At 52.6% G+C, this 24,404-nt stretch overlaps 1 protein-coding gene and 2 long non-coding RNA genes across 4 annotated transcripts in view; 2 read left to right on the top strand and 1 right to left on the bottom strand.

The window, feature by feature from the left end:
- Positions 1-24,404, bottom strand: part of Rasgrf1 (Ras protein specific guanine nucleotide releasing factor 1) — a 107,676-nt gene that overhangs the window by 23,318 nt on the left and 59,954 nt on the right. For both annotated transcript variants that reach the window (XM_048792930.1, XM_015480209.2), the window contains exons 10-20: positions 22,208-22,368; positions 18,551-18,614; positions 16,969-17,105; positions 14,695-14,777; positions 10,919-11,167; positions 9,119-9,489; positions 6,910-7,035; positions 5,209-5,379; positions 4,145-4,251; positions 3,561-3,673; positions 1,332-1,392 (exon numbers count right to left, since the gene is read on the bottom strand). In XM_048792930.1, coding sequence (XP_048648887.1) covers positions 1,332-1,392; positions 3,561-3,673; positions 4,145-4,251; positions 5,209-5,379; positions 6,910-7,035; positions 9,119-9,489; positions 10,919-11,167; positions 14,695-14,777; positions 16,969-17,105; positions 18,551-18,614; positions 22,208-22,368 — 1,643 coding nt within the window. The remainder of the gene's footprint in view (positions 1-1,331; positions 1,393-3,560; positions 3,674-4,144; positions 4,252-5,208; positions 5,380-6,909; positions 7,036-9,118; positions 9,490-10,918; positions 11,168-14,694; positions 14,778-16,968; positions 17,106-18,550; positions 18,615-22,207; positions 22,369-24,404) is intronic.
- Positions 1,308-22,241, top strand: LOC125613283. The gene is made up of 3 exons (XR_007343786.1): positions 1,308-2,443; positions 17,947-18,086; positions 19,643-22,241. It is a non-coding gene; the product is annotated as an uncharacterized LOC125613283 (long non-coding RNA).
- Positions 22,306-24,402, top strand: LOC125613282. Its single transcript, XR_007343785.1, has 3 exons — positions 22,306-23,404; positions 23,887-23,956; positions 24,155-24,402. It is a non-coding gene; the product is annotated as an uncharacterized LOC125613282 (long non-coding RNA).

Genomic DNA, 24,404 nt, shown 5'->3' with positions numbered 1-24,404 from the left:
CACCAGGCCGGGGTTAGACAATGGAGATACACAGACCTGAACCCACAGACCCTGACTTCAGGTGCAGGGTGCCCACCATGTGGATGGAGCAGGAATGGTGCAGGAAAACAGCCTGTGTGTGCATGTTGGGCAGGGGGTGGGAGTGTGTGTGGGGGTGCCATGGATGCTTCCTGCCAGAGTCACCAGGGAACGGAACAGAGCCCAGCTGCAGGAACACAGGTGTGGGGAACCCCATGTCTTCAGGGATGAGAGTTCTCAGGAAGGCTGAGGGGACAAAGGCAACAGGGGCTCTGTGTTTCCCTGTTGCAGGGTAAGGACACTGCATGGGGTCTTTCCCCTGTGTGTTCACAGGGAGGGGACCTTCAGCCTCTGAAGCAGGTGAATGCATTAATATAGGCAGAAAGTTCAGCCATATTCACTCCAGAGAGAACAACACTGGTGGCCAGGGGCTGGCCAAGGATGGTTGTATAGTCAAGTCCAAGGGTGAATCCAGGAGGCCCCACTGGGGTGAGTCCAGGAGGTCAGAGCTGGGGTATATCCAGGGTACTGAGGAGCACAGAGGCCTGCATCAGGCTTGAGTCAGGAGAAAGTGTACTGGTCAAAAGGGGGCAGGTGGCCTTCTGCTTCCTTCAGGTGTGGCCTAAGAAGAAGGGTGACCCTGGAAGCAGAGGTCAGAGCCAAGGGCCTGGGCCACATTTCATCAGGCTTGTGAGAAACCTCCTGGGGTGAAGCCTCTCTCCTCTCTGGAAGTCTGAATCTGAATCTGCCCCACCCAGGCTCTGGGATGTTTGAAAGCTCAGTTCTGGAAGAGCCTCAGGCTGTTCACAAGGAACAAGGGCTCTCTGCTCTTGAGGGGCAAATGTTCCAGCCGGCCTCTCAAGGAGCCATTGTGTCTGCTCCATTGGTAGACGCTGGGGAGGGTTTGCCCAGCATTCTGACCTCAGAGGGTCAGTCTGGAAGAAGTGGGGTCTGGGGGCACCAACTTCCTTGCCTGAAGGGCACATGTGGATGGGGGTGGGGCACCAGCCCTGCAGTGCTGCCCCGGGACAGAGTATGGGCAGGGTATGGGCAGGGTGCTGCTGCTCCATGGGTGACCCCCACATGTACCCCAGGTGGGAACAGCCAGTTCTAGGAATCAGGAGGGGGATTGTGAGAGGGGAGAGGATCAGAGGTACAGGAACCATGGTTCTAAGTCACCCAGTTTGTGGCTTGTTGTTACATCAGCCACAGGAAATGGATACATGGGTGGCCGTGCCTGGTTGGGTGGTCAGGGGCAGGGAGGACCAAAAAGGGGCTGCCTTGGTGAGTGAGGGGAGGTTGACCCTGCTCACCATCTGTGTGATCTCCTCCAGTGTGATCTGGTTGTCACCTGGGTCCTCCTGGGTCAGAGTCCTGGGGAGGAGAAGGCAGCTGAGCCCCAGTTCTCCTCTCAGGCAGCCCCACCCCAGCCAGACAGAATGCCCTGCAGCTGCCTCGAGACTTTCCTCCTGTTCATACCCTTTTCCAGGACCCTTTCCCTTTCTTCTTCACTGGTCTCTTCCTGATGGTCCTGACCCTCCTGGCTGGGTGAGGTCTCCTCCTGGGGGCTCCCTGTGTACTGCTGCATACTGGCCACTGAGAGACCTGGGCAGGGGGCCCTTGAGGTCAGGCTGTGTCTGATTCATTCCTGTGGCTCTGGCCAGTATACAGCAGGTGTTCCTTCATGCACATGGAAGGAGATGAGGCACGAGGGAAAGGAGCTCTAGGCCTGAAGGACCAGAGCAGGCAGGAGGAGTACAGGGGCCCTTCCAGATGGGGTGTCCCTCTAGTCTGGTCTTGACCAGAGAGGGGTTCACAGGATGGGAGGGGGCAGCATGGTGGTCCAGGGGCCAGAGGGGGACTGTGCTGGGGGGAAGTGAGGACAGAGGCAGATGACTGAGCTGAGCAGAGTGGGCACCAGGTGGTGGTGGGAAGTGAGGGGGGCCCTCAAAGTCAGGCCAAAGTACCTTGTGACAGGACTCGGAGCCACGTTCTGTGAAAGCAACGGTGGGCCAGAGGGATAGAGGCTGGGGACAGGCTAAGAGCCAGGCCTGGGGTGCATGTGTGTGGGAGTAGCTGGGGGTCTCCAGGGCCAGGATGGAGGGAGTGGCACTCTGCCTGGGTGTCAGCCCTCACAGCAGGCACCAGCATGTACTGCTCTGAGAACTGTCTCACCTGAGGACCTGTGGTCAGAGGACCCACAGTCGGAGCACTGAGGGCTGGCTGTTTACCCAGAGCTGCTCCACCCCAAGCCTGCCACTGCACCCTGAGACGAAAGTGTTCAGAGCCAGTTCCCAGATGGCTTTGGTCAGTGTGATTGGGGGCACAGCATACTTCCTAGGGAGGACTGTGAGGGAGACTCCGAAGGCCTGGAGCTGACTACGTGCAGGTGTACGTGTGTGTGCGCATTCGCACGCGCAGGGAGGTAGGTACTGAAGATGAGGGAAGCCTAAGGACATTCAAGGACTGTGAACCTGCAGGAGTGACTGGCCGGAAGCTGGGGCTTCAGGTTAGGCAAGGGGAAGGTTTGGTAATGGGAAGGAGGCTAGAGACTCTGGTTTTAGGCAGCAAGTGCTTGTGCAGGACTTGGCAGAAAGCTTGGGGCTGAGACAATGACTTGGGGGCACAGAAGGGTGGCTGGAGCCAGGCAAGATGTCAGGAGGAGAGGTCTGAGCTGTCACCTGGGCTGGGCTGGGAGAGGACAGCAGAGTCAGTGATGAGAGCAGCAGGTGGGGAGGGAGGGGGGCTGTGCCTGACACCCCCTGAGCCACCTGTGAACTGCCACTCACAATCGCACTCTAGCTCCACCCCAGCCCTCCAAGCAGGTATCCTTCACCCACTTAACAGAGGAGAAAAATGAAGTTCAGAGAAGAAACTTGCCGGGTCATTTGCAAGTCACTGGCTCAGCCAGCTCTGATGAGGGGGCTGCCTGGGCCCTGGCTTGCACCAGGGGAGGCTGCCTGAGGAGCAGGAACAAGCACAGGACTGGGGACAATAATTTAACTGCGGTCAATTCCACAGACATTCCCTGGGTCTTACCAGTACTGTTCAGTGGCACTCTCTACAATGAGGGGCGTGTGCTATGTCTGCTGGGTCCAGACTGGGGTCATTAGCTGTGGGTGAAGCAATATGACTGTGGAAATGAATTTTAATTTTATTCAACTTTAATTAACTGAGGTTTAAATAGCCACATGTAGCTGGTGTTTACCACACTGGATGGCACAGGCTACACAGGTGTTAGCCATGGACACACTTGGAGAAGTGGGCATGGTTCTTGCCTCAAGGAGATCAAGGTCTGGTGGTGGAGGGGAGAAGGGAGGGCCGGACACAAGGACCACCCACTCCCAAACTGGGAGGCTGAAGGGGGGCTGCATGGCTCTCAGGTGACTTAGGGGTCATTTCTATCCTGACATACCTTCCTGGGGCCATCCTTTTGCCTGAGAAGGACCCTCCTCACCTCCCTGGCCTCTGGGCAGCCTGTATGAGGGCAGAGGTGAGGCTCCCTGTCCCAGCAGGCGTCCTGAGCTGGCGGCTGTCCTTACCTGATGATGTTGGCTGCAGCCTTCCGCTCCTGAGTCAGGAGCTCTGGGTCATGCATGACCTCCTCCAGGAAGCCGATCACCTTGCATTTGAGCTCGTCGTTGGTCTCAAAGTCCTTCAGGAAGAGGGGATGGGTGGCTTGGCTATAGTTTTCAAGCTGACCTGCAGGGGGCTGGGCCCAGGCTAGCAGGAGAACCACAGCTTCTGTTCTGCCAGGGGCTGCCTTACATCATTACCTTTCTGTTGACTTGGTGGCAGGGTCAAGTGGGGCTGTGGGATTCTTAGCTATAGGTTAGGGCACTGGGGCAAGGCTATGGACCCCAGGCCAGGGACGCAGAAGCCTACTTGTTCCTCTGGGAGGATGGATGTGGACAGACAGAGGCTCCTTGTATTCTTGAAAGTCCCTGATTCCCTCCTAGGGGACTGTGTGGGTCCTTCTGGTAATATTGGCGTGGCACTTGGGCTTCCTCCCTCCACTGCCCCGCTGGCCATCAGCCCATTCAGCCAGCAGTCACCCTGGGAGCAGCTGGCTCCTGGAGCCATGCCTGCAGGTCTCCTGCAGCCACCCAGGAGGATTCCCACTCACCTGAGAGTGCTTGGAGACCCAGTGGCGGAGCACATTCAGGACTCGATTGGTGGCCGCCCTGCGGATCACAAACTCCTTGTCCCCATTCCTCTGGTCAGGGGGAAACCCTGGTAGCATGAGTGGCAGAAAAGAGAGAGGATACAGGAGGATGAGAAACAGAGCTCCCTCTAGTCTGGATTCAACTCCCAGATCTGGTTAATCTGGGCTGCTGCTCATAGCTGCCAGGTGAGAGGGATAGTAGGGACCATCAAATACTCAACAACTAGGTTCTGACCCTTAAGACGGGTGCCAAGAGTTGTTAGTGGACACAGTCCATGAATCCTCAGCCTCTGCCAGAAGTCTTCATCTTTCAGGGGCTGCTGGAAGTTTCTGGTGGCCTCCCCTGACAGGTCCACTCAGACACCAGGGCTCTCTGGGGTCCCTACTCCAGCTGGTGCTATGGGGCCACCGCTGAGGAAGTGGGTGGTAGGAGGGTGGGGGCAGAGGCTCCTGTGGGCTTTGCTGAGTGGAAATTTGCCAGTTGCAAAGGGGGCTGGGTGGGGAAGAAGGAGCTCCCCGCTCTGGTGGATGCTGCAGGAAGAAAATCTGGGATGGGTGGCAACAGTCTGCAGGGTGGGAGGGGGTAGTGTCTGGGTGGGTGCTGGGATGCAGGAGATAAGGCCACCCTCCTCGGGGCTTGCCAGGCAGGTGGCTAAGATATTATCCCCTTGGATAGAGGCTGGGAAGGAAGAGTGAAGATCAGGCTGTGCCCTGGGCGTGCAGTGGCCATGGCTCCAGGGGTGGGGTGTGCAGAGGCCCAGCTGGTGTGGGGCAGGGTGGGGGGCGTTGCTCCAGCATCCCCATAAGAGGAAGGGGGGCTAAAGTCAAAATCATGATGTGGGAAGCGAGGCATCCAGCCAGTGAGAGCCGTGAGTTGAAGCAGGGTTCTTGGAAGGGGTGCTGTTAGCAGGACCCACAGTGTCCCCAGCACCACATGGGAAACACTGACTGTGGCCAACATCTCGGCTTCAGGCCACAGAGGGGCTGACCTGGGCAGGGATGTGTGAGCAGACCGCCCCACGTACCTGCGCTGGCTAAGGACATCCTGCGATACTTCTCCTTGTTTGGGGTGCCCTCGTTGGCTCCTGCGGTTGCTATGGCAAAGGCAGAGGCTGCTGAGAGGGCGCTGCGGTTATTGTCCAGTTCGCGACAGGAGGTCATCACCACTCCGTTGTTGTAGGAAAAGAGCGGGAACTCTGTGGAGAGGAGGGAACCAGTCTCCTCAGCGTCCCTTGTGGTCAGCCCTTCAGGCGGCTGGAACCCGAGGCATCTGAGGCTGGACTAGCACCACGAGCAGGCAGCTCTGTCTTCATGGACCAGGCTTGGTCAGCTGGTCGGGGGCAGCTAAAGTCTCTGGGAAGGGTCATGCTTTGATCTCCCCAGGGCTGTGCCAGGGTGGGAAGGCCCTGCCAACCTACTGCTTCCACCCAACCCTTCCAACACTCTGTGGCTCCCAAACCCATTGCTTCTCAGGCCCAGCTGTGCCCAGTCCAGCTTGAGGACAACACCATGAGTTTTCTTGCCCTTTCATTGTCCAGGGAAGTGACACAGCTTGTCCAATGTCTGACATCCAACAGTTCATACTGATGGGCTCATGGGCACAGTGCCATGGGGAGAATATTGCACCTGGAGTCCATCCACCTGGGTTGAAATTGTTCCCAACTATTCACTAACTGTGTGACCTTGATTAAATTACTTAACTTCCCTGAGACTCAATAATCACCTCTGGGTAATAGGGATAACACCTACTTCCAAAGTGGATGCTAAAATTAAAGGAGATAACATAGATGAAAGTACTTTGTATAGGTGAAAAGCTATGTAAATAACATGGAACATCCTTGATGATGATGATGATGATGATGATAAATTTTTATAGTAATTGTAGTAGAAGGTGACTCCAGAAACTTTTAGTTTTATCTTGTAAGTCTACAAAATAATCCATACTTGGGACAAAGTAGCAGTCCTTAAGCTGTGGGGAGCAAGTGATTTAAAGATTCAGACTTATTTCTGAGAATTGGCCTTGCATGAGATGTGTCTGTGTATGTGAGAAGCTGTACCCAGCTGCAGTGTGCCCAGGGAGTTTTTGGATAGCCATCGAGTTTGGGATCCCTGCTGCCCCTTGCATGTGGGAGTGGGGGCTTGGAGAGGGCAGTACTAGGCAAGAGCGGCTGTCCTCTCCCCACCTCTGGGTGTCTCAGAGCCCTTTTTGGTATGGGCAGTTGATTTACGAGAACCAGAGACCAGGATGGCTCCTCAGTGACCCTTCAAGATTTCGAGTCTGAGATGTCGGGTGAGCAACATCACCACCGTTCAGAGACTTTTTCCTTATTTGAAAAGCAGGAATAACCCGGCCTTTCTACAAGGCTGTTGAGAAGAGGAGAGGGCCTGTCACAAGTCTTGACACCCAGGGCCCTAGGAAGTGCCTCTGATCTCCCCTGAGTGAGCCTGACACGTGGAGCCTTCCTGCCCCCCCCCCAAACGCCGTGTTGGCTGGTTAAATGCAGTTTCGTCTGAATTAGGGGTGACTTCACTGAGTTGAAGAGCAGGATCTACCCAGCCAATGCTCCAGCACCCACAGCCCCCTGGGGGTTATGAAACATAAGAACAGTCACTGCTCTCAAGAGTTACTCAAAAAACCCAAGGATGACACCCACTTGCTTCAACTTGACCTGCTGCCCTCTTCCCACCTGGGAATCTATTTGTAGTTTTGTGCTGGTCAGCTGTACCTGAAGAATTTTTGCTTTTGACTGATTTTGGTGTTGTTGGAGATTTAGTTGGCGATGTCTCAGTATCACCATCATCACTCTGGTTTTGATCAACATCTGACTCTTCTTTCACAGAGACTTCTGAGCCTGGGAGAAAAGAAATACTCTCTCAGTTATCTATCGATTTGAAAATTCTGTTATCGAAGTAGAGTAAGTGTGGGCTATTCTGACGAAGAAAGTTTAACAGCTTTATTTGCCAAAGCCTTTGCCAGAACCTTTCATGTGCCAATGGGCACTGTGAATCTCCAGGACGGAGTTTACTCCATGGTGCTTCTCACACTTTAATGGATACACCCAGGAATCGTGATAGAACATTGGATTTTGACTCAGGTCCCCTGTGAGGCCTGAGAGTATGTAGTTCTAAAAAGCTCCAGGTGATGCCCATGTGGCTGGTCCATGGACCACGCTTTGAGTAGCAAGGTTTTTCTCTCTCTGGTTTAGTATCTTAGGGTGAACATCTGCTCTGATTTGCCCAGGATAGTCCTGTTTTATAGGAACTTGTTGTCCTTCTGGTTTGGGCAATCTTGGGAGACTCACTGTCTATATACTTTGGAAAAGCAGGTGAATTGTATTAAAACTTAACTATGGAGCTGGGGGTGTGGCTCAAGTGGTAGTGCGCTCGCCTGGCATGTGTGAGGCACTGGGTTCGATCGTCAGCACCACATAAAAATAAAATAAAGATATTGTGTCCACCTAAAAAACTAAAAAAAATATAAATATTTAAAAACAACAACAACAAACAAAACAAAACAAAACTTAACTATGGCATGGTGAGTTCTTGGTCAAAAATTCTTAACTACTCTGGGCCTCAGTGTCCCCTCCTAGAAAGTGAGTGCAGTTACACTTGGACTTTTTGAGAACTCAACAAAACACACAGTTATTCTCTTTAGAAAAGAATACACACACACACACACACGTGTGTGTGTGCCTGGGTGTGCATAGGCACAAAGGCACACAATTAGGTTTGAGAGCCCCTGGATCACTAGTTGAGAAGAAGCCTGGTGGGCTTGCCGAGACAGCATGCATGAGACCCTGGGTTTGATCCCTAACACAGAAAGAGGACAGTGCTCCCGCTGCTGTCCCTCTGAGGATCCTGTATGCTGCACCATGAGATGGCATTTGGGGGCTCTGTAGTAGGCTCTTACCTTACTTACCAACTTTCAGCTGTGAGAGTCAAGCACATCACCCATTTGTATTATGTGCCACAAGAAATGTATTACCCCTCACCAGTTTTGCCCTCTGCTGGGGGTAACCTCTGCCTTCCTTCTTCTCAACTCGAAGGAGAGAGATGGTCCTTCTCAAAGCCTAGTGCTTCTGGCAAGTCCAGGGTTGGGTGCGCATATGCGTGCGTGCATGCGTGTGTGTGTGTGTGTGTGTGTGTGTGTGTGTGTGTTGCTGGGCGTTCACATGTTCATCAAGTCTGTGTTGAATGGTTCCTCAGGATGTGGCCTGATCGTCTGATCTACAACAGAATCAAACCTGATCCTTCTAGAATGGTCAGGAGAAGCTCTAGAATAGGGAGGCACTGGCCTGCCTTCGCATCCTCTCTGGCCACTGCCCCCACATGCAGTGTTCTGGGTGTGCCAGGTGTGCCGAGCTTCAAGCTGTTCCCTGAACACACAATGCCTTTCCAGATGCCTCAGTCTTTCACATTCCATCCTCTTTGTCTAGAAGGTTCTGCCTTCCTCCTGGTGAAGATCTAGATCTAGTAGGTCCTCCAGGGAGCCTTCTCTGCTTCCCTGATGCTGTCTCCACCCCATCCCCAGTGCCCCCTGAGCGGCTCTCTAACACAACACATGTCATGTGTGTCCACCTTTCAGTGTCTGGTCTGGTTCTGCAGCCAGACTGTGAATCCCAGTGGGCAGGAGCTAGTTCTGATGACCTTTTCTCTCCTGGGCCCTGAAGGAAGCCTGGCCCGGACACGTCTACTGCAGACATGGATGAACCTGGGGTGCTGGATGCTGCTGTCAGGCAGGGTGATGGGAGCTGACACCTCAAGTGGGCTGAGGCCCTGTGAACTCTGGCCACTCCCTGGCAGGCTGGGCCCCCACATGTGCTACCTACCTGCACTGCCCACACCCTGCACCGCCACCCAGCTGGATGGGCCCTCCACGCCGCTCCACTCCTGTGTGCCCCAAAGCCAACGCTGCTGCACCCACACACCACTCACTCTGCTTGCTGAGAGCTGAGGGGTCTTCAGGCTTCTCAGGGGTTGTATCACCCTCATCTGGAATCTTGTTGGCGAAGCTGCTGGACACATAGAGCTTGTTGGTGTCTAGCGTGGCCTTGCTGAAGGGTGACATGGCCGAGTACATGCTGGTGTAGCCATTGGAGCTGCAGCTGAGTGCAGCCAGGTCCAGGGCCTTGCCGCCCGTGATGATGGGGATGTTCAGGGAGAGCTTCCGCCGGCGGCTGGGTGACGAAGTGCTGATGGACAGGGGTGGCGGGGAGGAGAACTTGCGGGTGGCACGTGGGGACTTGGGAGGTTCCCCATACAGGAGCTTGTTGTTCTGGCCGCTGGCAAACAGGAGCTCCAGCGACCTGCAGGAGGACAGGGAAGGACATGGCAGTCAGTGGTCATTTGACCTGGCCATCAGGCTTGCTCCCCATCTCCAGCAGGGCTCAGGAGGTGGCTGACAGCAGGGGCTCTCTTGCTCTCAGGATCTCTGAGACCTGGAGCTGATCCTCTGAGTAGGGACTGTGTGATTTAAGGGCTTGGTGCCGAGTGTCTATGGACGTGATTGTTCCCATGGTGGATGTGGGGGTTCATGGCCGGGGTGGGTGTACCTGCTGCTCGCTCCTCTGCCTCCCTCGGGTCAGCAGCAGTATCTGACCTGAGATGCTCATGGTTCTTGACCTGCTGGTTTCTGTAAAACAACTTCCCTCCATCCCACCCAGGGCCTCACCTGCACACTCTGACCTTATCCTTACAGTGGTCCTGATGGGTGCTTCATGCATAAGAAAGCTGAGGCTCAGAGACAGGAAATGACTCCCTGAGGCCTCCAACTCTAAACCCAGTGTCCCCACCATGGCAAGTAAGGGGTCTCACATTTGAATTTGGGTTGGGGGATGGGTGGGAAGCTGGGGGGCCACCCAGCAATCCTGAGACCAGAGACCTGGATTCAAGTTCCCACTCAGCTACAGACTTCTAAGGGCTCCAGGGAGTGTCCTGGCCTTTCAGGATGCAGCCAACCCAGGGGAAGAGCTGAGCTACAGTGATATAGATAGGAAAGGTGGCCTCTCAGGATAAGGTGTAAGCAGAGCAGCTGTAACCTGTGTCCCGTTCTTTTCTTCCTTCGTCCTTCCTTCCCTCCCTTTCTTTCTTCTTTTCCTAGAGGGGTGGGGCCCTAGGTTTCCCAGAGGGGAATTGAAGTGAGAACAGGGAGGAGAGAATAATGTGTATCCCTCAGACTCCCCCACTCAGGGCAGGAATGGAGGAGGCCAAGACTGAGCGGAGGTGTCCTGCATGCCAGCCCTCCCTGGCCTTGGGAGGGGAGGACACAAAGCTCCCTTGAGAACATATTCTTAACCCTCACAGTGGTTTTGAGATACAAATATGTGCTGGGCACAGTGGCCCACACCAGTACTTCCAGCGACTCGGGAGGCTGAGGCAGGAGTATTGCAAGTTTGAGGTCAGCATCAGCTATTTAGCAAGGCTGTAAGCAACTTAGTGAGACTCTGACTCAAATAAAATATAAAAAAAGTGCTGGGGATGTGGGTCAATGGTTCTTGACCTGCTGGTTTCTGGTTCAATCCCCAGCATTAAAAAAAAAAAAAAAAGAAGAAGAAGAAGAAAAAGGAATACAGATGCATACTGTCTTGTGGTTCATGAGCTGGGTATGTCCCAGCATCCAGACTGACGGGATGCCTTCTCCTCCAGGGACCTCCCGGGCACCCCTGGAGCAGAGTTTAGTTTCCCTCCAGGCCTGAGGTTCTGAGGGTCCGGTAGGAGGAGGGAGCCTGTGCCCACCTGGCAGGGATGGCGCTGATGGGTTTCTTGTAGATGGTGATGAGCTTGTCCAGGACCACGACGGCCGTGGTGAAGACGCGGTAGGAGTGCAGGAAGGTGTTGAGGAAGTCGATGCTCAGGAAGCGCAGGTCCGTCAGGCGCTCCAGCAGCCGCTCCACGCTGGCGTACCGGATCTGCAGCACTTTGCAGGAGTTCATGGTTTTACTGAAGCGAATGTCAACGTCATCACAATATAAGGAGGCGTCGGATCTGAGGATGGAGGAAGAGGTGACATGGGTCTGAGGTTGTCTGGGCCCACCAGCTGGCAAGCCCATCTCTGTCCCCATGGTCCCAGCCAGGGATGGTCTTACTAGGAGAGCAGGGGATGCTTTAGAAGCATGGCACTGAAGGAGGGTCCTTTCCCCAGGATCCTAAACACCTTCAGCATAAACCTAGCAGTACTGGAAAAAGATGACAAACACACGGGAAAAAATGTGCCACCAAATTCTTGAGACACACAGGAAGTCTGTTCACTGAAAAATGTGTGCATGAATATTCATAGCAGCATTGTCTGTTATAGCCTGGAGATGGAAATATCCCGACAGCCACCAGCTGAGGAGTGGACCAGTGACCTGTTACATCCACAGTGGTGGGATATTACTCAGCCATAAAAGGGAATGAAGCACTGACACACACAATGAGCCTCAAAAACATCAGGCCAAGCCAAAGAAGCGAGACACAAGATCACATGTCCTATGACTCCCTTTATAGGTGATGTCCAAAATGGGAAAATTTATAGACACAGAAAGAAGATTGGAAGTTGCCAGGGAATGAGGGAGGGTGGCTTTGGAGATGACTGCTACTAGGTACAGGATTTTCTATTGGGGTGATGGAAGTATTCTGTGTTTAGATTGTGGTGATGACTGTAATCCACTAAATTATACACTTTAAAATGGTAAATTTTATGTTATGTGAATTAAATCTCAATTAAAACAATTTGAAGGGAAAAAAGTATAATAAGAAAAATTCCCAGGGACTCAAAACAAGGAGCAATTTGGAAACTAGGTGCCACTTTTGCTGTCTTGAGGGTGTCTGCAGCTCTTGGGAACCAGTGTCTTGGGTTTTCACAGGAGCAGGAGACAAGGCCTGGCCTTCGGGAGTGGGAGGGTTGGAGAGACCACCATGTAAAGACAGACCCTTGAAGGGCGCATCCTCAGAGAAGGGTGGTCTAGGAAAAAACCTACCCACCTGAAAATGGAGATAGCAAGTCTTTTTGATTTGGCTGGGCTCTGGGGAACACAGCGCTCCCTTGAGAATGTAATACTTGCCCTCACAGTTATTTTGAAATACAAATATGCACTCCTTTTGTGGTCTAGAGCCTCAAACAAAGGGCATAAAAATGGGGTCACAGGAAATAATGCTTTTGGTGCACCTGGTACAGGCAATCACAAAACTTTGTGAAGGGCACTTCTCAACTGGGCTGGTCTAGGGAGCCTTCAATGCAAAATCAGCCATATCCTTGCTGACACCTGTTGCCTCTTGGTTCCAAAAGGCCAATAAGGTGAAGCTGGCTTTTCAATGGGTGATCATTATGAACTTCCAGCTCCTGTATCAAGGGGGGTGCATGCTCAGCTTTTATGTCTCTTCTACCTACTTAGCCTTTACAGGGGAAGATCATCCTGTCCTTGATCTACCTTGGCTGCCTGTTTAGTATTAGAAGAAATCTTTAGCCAGCAGTGGATCAGCTGGACTTCTGGTCTTTGACCGAAAGTGAAACCTTCCAGGTTGGTCAGACATGCGGGGTTGGATCTATCAAAGTTTTTCATCCTGAGTCAAAATGGGGAAGAGAGGAAGAGCATGGGAAGAAGATTACCTCTACATAGGGAAGAGGGGTGGGAGGGAAAGGGAGGGAAAAAGGGAATTGCATGGATGGTGGAAGGAGACCCTCATTGTTATACAAAATACGTGTACGAAGATGTGAGAAAAAAAAAAGAATAGCGTTACCCTAGATTAGGTAGAGAGAAGTGATGGGAGGGGAGGGGAGGGGTGGGGGAGATAGGAAGGATATAATAGAATGAAACAGACATTATTATTACTGTGTGTATATATGTGGATGCATGACCAATGTGATTCTGCAACCTGTATACTCAGAAAAATGAGAAATTATATCCCATCTGATTCTAAATGTATGATATGTCAAGGTCATTGTACTGTCATGTGTAACTAATTAAAACAAAACAAAACAAAAAAGTCTTTCATCCTGGACAAAGGGATCACTGCATGAGGTCGGAATCTGACCCAGGCAACACCAATTTGAATCCTTCTCTGGGGCTTTGCGATTGGATCTGTTAGCAGAAAATCTCTTTCTTCTCAGGGTGCCAGGACACGGGGACAGGTGTTTAGTGCAGTCAACTGCAGCCTAGGGGACTGAGGGCGGAGCAGGTTCTAAACTTCTAAGGTCAGCCACCTCTATTGGGCATGGTGGGAACCAGCAATCCCAAAAGCTGCTGCAACATGCAGCGCCCTCTGGTGGCTGAACCACAGCAGACACGTTTTAATGGTGGGATCCATCTACTATTCAAGGAATGTTTTGTTGTTTATTTGTTTTTGGTACTGGGGATGGAACCCAGGGTGCTCTACCACTAAGCCACATCCTCCCCATTTTGAGACAGAGTCTCCCTAAGTTGCTGAACATCTGATCCTCCTGCTTCAACCTCTGAGTACTGAGTAGCTGTATCTGTAACCATAGGCATGTATCATTGTGCCCAGCAAACAATGACTCTTTTGAGCAATAATATATATATTTTTTTCATTTTCTGGACATTGTGAATCTTTGTTATCATGTTTACCTTTTTTTTTTTTGGAACCAGGGATTGAAGCCAGGGGTGCTTACCACTAAGCTATATCCCCAGCCCTTTTTAATTTTTGACAGGGTCTCACTAAGTTGCTTAGGGCTTCACTAAGTTTGCTTAGGGCCTCTGTTTTTTAACCTGTAAAAGGAAAATAATAAGATCTACCATACAAAATTTCTCAAGAATGTAATAGGTGAACTGACTGAAGGACCTAGAACAGGCACATAGGAGGTAACAAGTGGATGTCAGCTCTGAGCTCACTGGCCCTTTAGAGGGTATTTCCTACTAGGATGTGGTACTGCCTAGGTGGCTGCCGGCTGGCAGTAGGTCAGTCCATCAAGCGCTGGCTTTGTCAGATCTGCCTTTGGGTTGGTGGTGGTGTGCATGAAGGAGTGTGGCATTTTGGACGCTAAGTACTGTTGTGTACTGTTCCCTGGCACATGCACTTGGAGCAGCATAGAGACTGTGGTTTCAGACACAGGTGGGAGCTGGGTCCTGATGTGCATGAGGTGAATGAACATCGGCAGGCTGGGGCTCACAGGTTGGGATGGAGCCAGTGGGCTGCAGGGTGGAAACAGGAAGGAGGGTGGACATTGAGTGTGCAAATCGCTGGAGGAGAACTGTGCCTGGTGCAGGTGAGGGAGGCTGCATATGGAGGGCTCAAGGTCTGGAGAGCTGTGTCCAGCAGAATCCTAGGCCCTTTGTCCTCGAGGTTGCTCAAATAGGGGCAGTGGCCCTGGGGCCTTCTGTGTGAAATGGTTTTGAAATGTTCCTTGTATTTATTTTGTAATCAGGAGAAGAAAAATAGCTATTAATAAGAGTGTGTAAAATAAACCCAGCATCTTTTGAGCCCCGGGGGCTGGCCCATACCAGGGTCCTGGCTGTCCCCGCATGGTACACAATCTCCGGGACACAGTCTGGTGAAAACAGGTTAAGGGCACTTACTTGATCATCTGTGGCACAGTGACCTTGGAGTTTTCTTCAAAGGCGTTCATCATGAGTCCATTGCACCGGATGTTATCCACACACTGGAAACAGAGGGGACCCCAGGGTAAGAGCCTTAGTCCCTTCCAGGATCCAGGCCCACGGAGGGCTCTGCCAACTGAGGGGTTCATACACCCCAGCCTGACATGGGGTCCTCAAGCTTCAAGGTCATTGTCCAGGCAAGGACAGGGTGATCTTGATGAAAAAAGCCTTCCTTGGATTTAGGTTGGAGGTCAAATCTATCTGAATGACCTTGGGGGATTACCTGACCTTCTTGAGTCTTAGATTCCCTAACTTCAAAATGGGGACAATGACTCCTACCTCACTGGATTGTTTGCAAAATAGAGGCACATGACACTGACCACACTGTTGCCTACCTCTGAGGTCCAGTGTCAAGGGCAAGATCAGCTCTACCATGATCTGGGCTCCCTCTTCTGGGAGGCCTATGCAGCTGGGCCTTCGCATCCCCTGCAGGAGAGCTCTGTGCTCTGCCCTCTGCCTGCCTACCCAGTGCCAGTGCTCTGATGCTGTGGACGGTTTTCCACATCACACATCCATATGTGGGGGGCGCTTGCAGCAGGGAAACCCGTGATTGCATATTTTACGCAGCCTCCAAAAAATTAAAAATCTAAGTATTGCTTTGAATAAAAACTACTCACACAAACAAAACTAAGAGACACATTTCCTGAATGTTCCCTGCTCCAGGACTTTACATTTCTGCCATGACAGGGTTTCTCCTTGGCTCAGGCACATCACAGAATCTTCTGGAGTGTATGAGTGGGGGTGGGTGTCAAGGTCACTGGGATGTGGCAGTCCGAGAGAGGCTGGTAGGGTGTCTCCAGATCCAGCCCCCTGGTCAAGGTCAGTTCCCCAAAGGCGGTACCTCACATAGGGAGGTTTCTGACATTTGTATTTCTAGTCCAACACTAGTCCACATGCCACTGAGATTCTCCTTAGTGCGGCAGACTCAGAGGACCTGGAGGGCCTAGGGAAATGGCCAATGCTGTTCCCCAGGGGAAAGGGCTAGGGGACCCATAACCATTGGCATCCGTGACATTGCCAGGAGGCCGAGGCCCTGTGAACATCCTCTGGGAGAGCAGCCTGAGCCCCTGACAGTTACAGTTCCCTGGAGATGGGAAAGGGCTCAGCTTGGGGTTCCCAGTTTTCTCCAGGGCATGCTGGGACCTTTGAAGACCCACAGGAAAACTAGAAAGAACAGACAGATGCCATGCATTATCCTAACATGCCTTGCTCTTCTGAAACTGAGAGAAGGCAGGCTAGGAGTGGGTGGTCAGGGAAGCCTTAAGTGGGCAGCAAAGAGAAGCTACAGAGTGAGGGAAGCTCACTTGGTACAGTGAAGACTCTGCCCTTTGAGAGTCCCTAAGCCCCTGACCTATAGGAGGTCACACTCCTCTAGGTTTGTCTCCCTATGGAGGAAACACCAGTCTTGCCTCCTATTCTGCTATCAGCTGCTCTCTTAAAATACCCATCCTGCTTTGCAGAGGGGACAGCCACAGGCTCTGTAGAGGGGACAGCCACAGGCAGGTACACTGGGAGGTGGCTGCAGGGATGGGCTACCCTGGTGCTTCTGGAGGCTGAATCCCAGCGCTGCTGACAGTCTCTTTCCAGACTCAGAATCCCTGCTCCCTGTACTTCCAATGCCCACAGGCCTGTGGGTCTGCTGATTGTACCTGGGGAAGCCTGTGCTTCCTGGTTAATGCTCCAAATAGGGTGAATGACCCTGATACTTGCAGCGGGCAAAGGACAAAGCCAAATCTTTCCTTTGCACAGCTGATGCTGGGTTTGATCTCAGGAGGCTGCCTGCAGGGACCCCAGCTCCTCAGGGGCAAGGCTCTCTCTCTTCAAAATCTGTTGCATCTAACATCCTTGGCTGGTGGTGCCCAGATTTTTCTTGGGGTGTATAAAGATGTAGATCCCAGGCCATCCACTAGGTCTTGAGAGGGGTGAAGAAGAGCCCAGGAATTTGAAGTTTCTAAAATCACCTTGCCAGGTGACTCAGATGCAAGGGGTCCTCAGACTACACATGGCTGGTGGCCCAGAGGACTATGCAAAAGGATGCACTAGCTGAGCTCAGCCTTGGCTGGGGCTGTGGACCTGGTGGACTTGGGTCTTTTCTAGCATTACAATGTAGCTATCATCCCTCTTTGTCCCAGGTCCCCAACCAGGTTGGTCATTTAGAGATCACTTGCTCTCAGGAATAGGGGACATGCTTACCTGGCTGATGTCACTGGTCCATGCTGCCTTCTCCTGTCTGGATGAGGCCACGAGGATGACCGTGAAGGGGGGGGAATCCTTTGGCTCTACTCCGATCTTAAAATCCAAGTGGTCTACGTCTTGGCCAGATCCTTTGGCTTCCCGTTGCAAAACATGAAATTGGCAGAGTGGGTGTGGGCCCCTTGGGAGTTTTGCTGGTCCCTACCTTACCCATCAGTGGGGGCTCTGGATTAGGGCACCCAGACACTGGCTGCTACTTTCAGATTTTTTGATGACCTGGAGTGCAAAAGTGACTTCCAAGCATTCAGGAATGTTCTGGATTCAGAGCCAGACTTCTGGAGTTTGCCCTCGGCCCTCACTGCACCAACAGGGAGCTGAGATCCTGAGCAAGGGTTTAGCCACGCCCTCAGCAGGGCCGCCAAACTGGGGCTAAAGATGCTCTCACAGCCGGGACCTGCTACCCCAAGGCATTATTTGGGCCAGCAAGGAACTTGGATGTCTTAAATTTTTATGCACTGGGCTGGTTGTTTAGTTCAGTTTAAAGCTCCCCAGTGCAATAGTAAATCCTAGGTATTTTTATTACTGCTCTTAACCTGAAAATTTCCTTGAATTCTTGAAAGCTGTTTACTGGGAAGACCAAGGCCAGAGTATGGATTTTTTTCAACGTGGCTACATTAATTGGGTATGTACTGAAGGGGGTAGAATGTTGTGGAATGTCTGCTTCAGTCCTGGGCTGTTCTGCGTACTGCCTTGTGACCCTGGAGTGAGGCCTGCTCCCTCCATCAGGGAGGTTTCAGGAGTCCTCCTGTACAACAGGACTGGGATCCAGGTCTCTGAGGCCCTGTCCCTTCCAGTTCTGACACTCAACAGTTTTAGGACTTCTTGGTGGGCACAGGGGAGCTTGGGGAGCTTGACCTGTGTGGTGACTTGGGGGACCATGCTGGCTTCTCTGAGAGGTGGGGTGTCTGTGTGTTGCAGGTGGGAGATGCTCAGGGCCCTTTCCAAAGCCCAGGGAGGAAAACAGCTTCAGGGCCTCATAGTTCCACTTGAGTCGGGGCTTTCCTGTGCGCCAGAGGTGGCTGACATCAGAGAAGCTTGTGCTGACCAGAGTGCTCCAGGTAAGTCACACACATTTTCCTTGGGGAGCCACTGGGCTTGGCCCTCAGTGGAGTAAGGCGTGATATGCCCTGCATGAGTGCAAGTCAAGGGGACACGGAGCAACCACCAAGTCCAAGCCCAAGCCCATGCCGTGCGAGACTGGGATGCAGACTCAGGCCCTCCCTGAGGAGCCCAGTGTGGGGAAGAGCAAAGATAGCAAGTCCTGTTGGGTCCTCCCAGGGCAGGGCATCCACTAGTATCTCTGAGCATTGGCTGGGGCCAGTAAAGAAGGAAAATGAGGACCAAATTTGGGAGTGGGCTCAGGAAGACCCAGACCCGGGCCCCTCTGCATCTAGGAAAGGGGCTTCCACACTTGAGCATCTGCTCTTCCTCCCCACCAAAGCCAGTGCTGGGCTGTGACCCTCCTGGGTGAGCGTGTGTGTCTGTGTGAGCATGCACAGGCACAAGCAATTTGCACACTCACCTTCCTCCTCTGTGCTTTCTGGGTCCTCCATTAAGGTGCAGTCGATGAGGGATATGACTCCATTCTGAAAAAAAGCAGCAGTTTCCACTTGGACCGGGGTGGATATGCTAGCTCAAGAGTCCTCCTAGCATGTTAGTGTTAGAAGGGGCTTTACAGAGAGCGTCCAGGGATACACATACACATGGGTATGTATTATATGCCAAGAGGAAATTTTGCTCTGGAAATCAAAGGATTTTATTTTTGGTTTTAGAGATTGAACCCAGAGGTTGCTTAACCACTTAGCCACATTCCCCACATTCCCTTTTTTTTTTTTTTTAGATACAGGGTCTCACTAAGTTGCTGAGGTTGGCTTTGAACTTGAGATCCTCCTGCTTCAGCCTCTGGAGCTGCTGGGATTATAGGTATTCTCCACCATGCCCGGCCTTGGAAGTCAAAGGACTTTATATATAAAGCCTAATAAAGTGGATGACAGGAGATTGACTCAGAGAGCCCTCTCCAGATGAAGGCTGAGGTCGGGCTGTGGGCAGAGGGGCCAACGTCTGTCCTGCTTGGCCTCCTTTTGCCCCTGCAGCATCTCTGAGCATCACCTTAGAGTCCTACATCTAGAGAAGTTTAAGACCCCCTGTTCGAAGTCAAACCCTCATGTTACCAGCGGGGAAAGAGGCCATCATAAGTCTTGTTCTCATTTTCCAGATGAGGAAGTGAATTCAGACTGGTCTTGTGCAAATCACCTGGTCCATTAGTGGTGGGGTCCAGAGAGAGCCTTGGAGAATTGATCCCAACCCAACGTCAGTTACTCATTTCTAATTATTAGGAAGACTCCTAAAATGCCTCCCATCTTTGAGTGTGTGAGCACTCCTGGATGTGAGAGCCCTTGATATTGTGGGGAGTGTGATAGAGCCTGAGGTGGTCGCAAGCATGTCCACAGATTGACACTCCTGCCTTCTGAAAGCAAAGGCAGATGGCCTTCCTCCTGCGTGTGGGCTGAACTTAGTGATTTGCATCTAATTAAAAAAATAAAGCAGAAGCAATGGTGTGCTATTTGGAGTCTGCAGCCTGCTGCTCGCTGTCTCGTTGTCACCTGTTCTACAGGCAACTGTCATGTCATGGGGGGAGGTGCACGAGGTCCCTTGAGCCCCAAGGATGCATCATCTCGGAATGATGAGATGGTCTCTGGCCCAGTGAAGCCGTCAGAGCCCTGTGGCCCAGCAGATGTCTTGATTGCAAACCCATGAGGGACCCTGAGCCGAGACCACCAGGGTAAGTCATACCTGACTTCCTGACTCACAGACTTTCCTGACCTCCAGCTATTCCACTGGGAATAACTTGTAACACAGCAGCAGATAAATAACACAATAACGGACCATAACAGAGAGTTGGCCATGTGGCTAATTGATATCTCAGATGCTTGTAGGCAGGGAGCCCCCTGGGAGGCAGAGGGGCACTGCAGAGGGTCCAGGGGATGTCCAGGCTGTGGATCTGCTTCTTGTTCAGCTCTTTGGTGGCCTTGGGAGGCTCCCAGACTTGCTGGGAGGTCATTAGCTTGGTCATCTTGGAGGCCCCACAAGCTCTAACATTCTCCTACTTGAGGCCCAAACAATTCTTACAGTAGTTTGCAGATTTGTGACCCGCTCCCTTCAGAATGGACTTAAGGTGTCCTGTTTCTACCTGCATGATTTAAAGAGCAGTGATTTCAATTTCAGCTCTTGGCTGTTGGAGGCCATCTGGCATAAGTGACTAAACACATAGAATTTGCCGGCAGACTGCTTGGGTTCAAATCCCAGCTCTGCCACAGGGATTCTGTCCACTTCCTTTATCTACAGATTGGGGAAAGTGACAGTGTCTGCTTCAGCGTCTCTTCTAGGAGTTAAATACACATAAAGAATCTGGGATAGTACCTGGCCTGCAGTAATCATTATGCAGGGTTTGCTATTATTATCATCATTACAAGTTCATTATTATACGATTAAGAGTGACAATGGTGGATACCTATTGAGCACTTATTGTGTACCAGGCATTGGGACTCCCTCACTTAATCCTCAGGGCATTCCTGGAAAGTAGGTATTTTCACACCCATTATGCAGATACGGAAACTGAGCTCAGTGAAGTCACCTGATTTGTCTGAGGTCCCTCTAGGATAGAGCAATGCTGGGACTGGGCAGTGCTTCAATTCTGTGTTCTTACTAGTATGCTAACTAACTTTCAAAACTGCAAACAAACCAAAACAAAAACCCTCAAATAAAACAAAATTAACCAATGTAAAAACATGTGCTTTCAGACTCTCTGAGCAGGAAGCTGCTTCCAGGTCTCCAGGGTAACCTGCCCATTCGGACTCTGGCTGCTGGGGAGCAGACCCCTGGCCTGGACAGAGAGCTCTGGATTAGAAGCTCCAGAGCTAATACATAAGGAATGCTTTCCTTGGTACACAATTTGGTTGGAACTGGAGTACTCAATATTTGTAAATTAATTTCCCCTTGTGCAGCCAACCAACTAATTTGTTGACATGTTAACAGAAGCAGTGTATTTCCCAGGCCTGATCTAACAGCTCGACAGGAGGTTATGGGCCAGGCATCCAGGGTCCGGAAGAACAGTTTCCCCAATGCTCTGACTTAATTAAAGGCACCTTCTGGCCCTTTCCAGGCTGCAGCATGTTCAGATCCGAAATCCAATCTGTTTCCATGAGGATGGACATGGTGTTGGGAGAGAAGGTAGCTTTCTAGAACTTGTGCTTCATGATCAAGAGGGCAAATTTGTGGACACCATTGGCTTACTGCTAAGTCCTCTGCACAATGCCTCTGTGAGGACAATTGTCTCTGTTTGACAGACAAAGTGCAGACTGGGGCAATGACTTTTCTGGACCTGGGAGCCAGGTCCTGAATTTGCATTTGGAACAATAGGACAAGCAATGTGCCACATTGGGGAGCAGTAGATTCTGCTCAAGCCATAGGCCTTCCAGCAGAGGTGGTGTTTGAACAGGCCTTGAGTGACATGAGGAGTTCAGCCAGGGGAGAAAGAAGGCCTTGCAGCTGGGTCAACAGCAGGAGCAAAGGCCCTGGGGTCTATGAGGAAGCAGGAGGGGTCTGAGATGCTTCTTTCCCTGCATGTTTAGGGATAGATCAGGGAGTTGAGCATGTGCTATGAGGTCCTGTGTGTCCTGAGGGCAGGTCCTGTAGGAGCACAGTCAGCAGCCTCCAAGGGCCACCAGGACAGTGTTCCTGTCATGGAGGTGAGGGTGGCTCAGAAGGGCATTTGAGGGTGTCTGTCTGAGCAACTTTTGGTTAGAGATGAAAGGCCCTGGGTGCTGCTCTGGCCCTCAGCCAGAGGTGGTCCTCCACACACACACACACACACACACACACACACACATACACACACGTGCGCACACACTCACACACACAACTATATACACACACCTGGCTCCTCTGTAGGAGAGTCTTTAATACTCGACTTTCTATTTCCCAGGACTCCTTTGGTGGAAAACCCGCTGTCTGTTCATTCCATCCCTCAGTTGAGCCAGGCCCTGTGTGCCTGCTCTTGTACTCACAGGTCCCAGACACCATCTGGTTTCCCAGCGGGGTCAGTCCCAACCCTGTGGTCAGGGTGGAGCCTGCGTGACCGGTGGACCTCCAGCCCTGGGGGAGGTGGCATCTCCCTTACCTTGGTCAGGTGAAGTTTCCCTCCGGAGCCTCTGGTGCAGATAATGAGATGCTTTGAGAATAGGAAGCACTGTCGCTCACCCTCTTTCTTTAGGGACAGAGACCCCAGGCGTCCCCTCGTGATCTTGCCCTTTTCCGACATGGGCACCTGGATGAGGGAACCTGCGGATGGAGGAGAAAACCTGAGCCCCCTCCCAGGACGACCGTGAGCCCCTGGCCCTGGTTTGAAGGTTGGGGTGTCAGCGGCAGCAGCAGTGGCACAGGGCCATCCTAGTTCCTGTCAGCAAATGCCTGGGGACTCTCCTTCCAGCCCCTCCTCGGTGTGTGGTGGGGTGGGGGAGCCACCAGAGAAACTATGCAGGGTCCCTTGAACTTCCAGTCGGGGGGCCAGGGCCTTGGCTGCAAAGGAACCCTGAAGGGCTTGACCCATGAGGCAAGACTGAGGCTGTGTCAGGTCTGAGGGTGGCAGGGGCCAGACTAGTGGGGAGCTGGCTGCGGCCCCAGGGATGGGCAGGTTCCATCGCACTGCCACTCTCCCGCCAATCACAGCACTTAGCTGCAGAGCCCAGACTGAGCCGAGTCCTCACAAGGTGCACCAGGAAGCCATTACTGGGCAGAGCAGGTGGCTGTGAAGAGACCCATTTGCTGTCCCTCTTCTGGTCCCACCCTGCCACACATGCTCCACTGGGCCTCCTTCCCCACTGGTCTTGGGATTCAGGCACACAAGGCCCCCGGTGGGATCTGACTAGGGCGTGCCTCCCAGTTCCTCTTGTCATTGTCTCCAACCTCTGTGACAAACTTTATTCTAGGTCACATTGCCCTAAATGCCGCCCTGGGCCTGGAAAGCCTTCACTCCAGTGACACCATGACCTCTGTCTTCTCCTTCAAGCTCCACCTGTGCTGTCGCCTGGGGACAGCCATCATGGATGTGCTTGGCCACACTCAGCCTCCCGCCTCAGTATGTCCACCTGGGCTGCTTCTCTGCTTCCGTCTCTTTCTGAGTCTACACAGGGGGCTTCTGGAGGCAGGGGCTGGCTCCTTCTCTGAGCAACCCCAGAGCCCCATGGAGGCCTGACCCGGACAGTGCAGGGGTCACTCACTGCTGGCTACATGACTCACACATGGGAAAGGGCTGGCTGGACCGCCTGTCCTGTCTGCAGTCCTCCCCACTGTGTGTGTGGGGGAAGCTTTGGCTCAGGTAATGGAGCAAATTCTCAGTGTGTGAGGGCACTGCCCACTCCAGGAGGGGCCACATTTTGGGTCACTTCCAAGACAAACCCAGTCTGAGGTTCCTTCTGAGAGGCCTATAGATACCATGTGGGGTGTTTCTTGCATAGAAAGCACCCAGCACAGGACAGGGAGGCCAGGAGACCGGCAAATTTGACTCTAGGCTCAGCATGTCACAGAGTGAGCCTGGGGAGGGCCACAGGGGCCACAGTGGGTCCTGGGAGCAAAATTCCAAGGACACCAGATCCATCCCAAGGACAGCAGGGCCAGAAGCAGCTGCATGGGCCATCGGGAGGCTCTGGTAAGTTTTTCACAGTCAGAGTCTCTGGGCTGGGTAGACGGGGCTCTGGAGGCCCATCTGGAGGCAGCAGTCCCCTCTGGGGCATACGAGCCGGAGCTGAGTCTCCCACAGAACATGGAAGTTGAATGAGATGACCTTCAACTGTATTGCAGCTCTGAGGTCCCCAAGCTGGAAGTCAGAACCCTGGGCCAGGGCAAGCTGCACACCTGATCCTGCTGGAAGGTAGGCTGGGGCCACAGGGAGGGAAGCCCTTCTACCAGGAGACCCACTGTGGACACCGCCTTCCCTAGATGCAGAGGATGGTAAAGGACGGGGGCCGACCCAGCACCCACCTCCTCTGGGTCACCGAGAACGCTTGTGACCCACGGGATGAATCGGTTTCCGTCCTCATCCCCTGTCTCATACTTTCTCCCCCCAAAGGACATGTCAGTGTTTACAACAGAAAACCCAAGGCCATCTGGGCAGACTCGTGTTTACCTCGGGAGAGAAGGAAACTGTGAGGACCAACCATACCTGCGCCTGGAGGTAGAGATTCCATCATCTGCAATCACCACAGCAGGTTTGGGCACAAGGCAGAGCAGCCAAACCAAGTGGCGGTGTCCCTGAGTGTCACCTCCCTCCCACTGTGGGGCCAACTGGGGGTGGCGGGGGGAAGGGGAATGCAGTCACT

This window comes from Marmota marmota, unplaced genomic scaffold, assembly GCF_001458135.2.
Source record: "Marmota marmota marmota unplaced genomic scaffold, marMar, whole genome shotgun sequence".
Lineage (NCBI taxonomy): Eukaryota > Metazoa > Chordata > Mammalia > Rodentia > Sciuridae > Marmota > Marmota marmota.
This window is presented reverse-complemented; position numbering and strand designations above follow the sequence as displayed.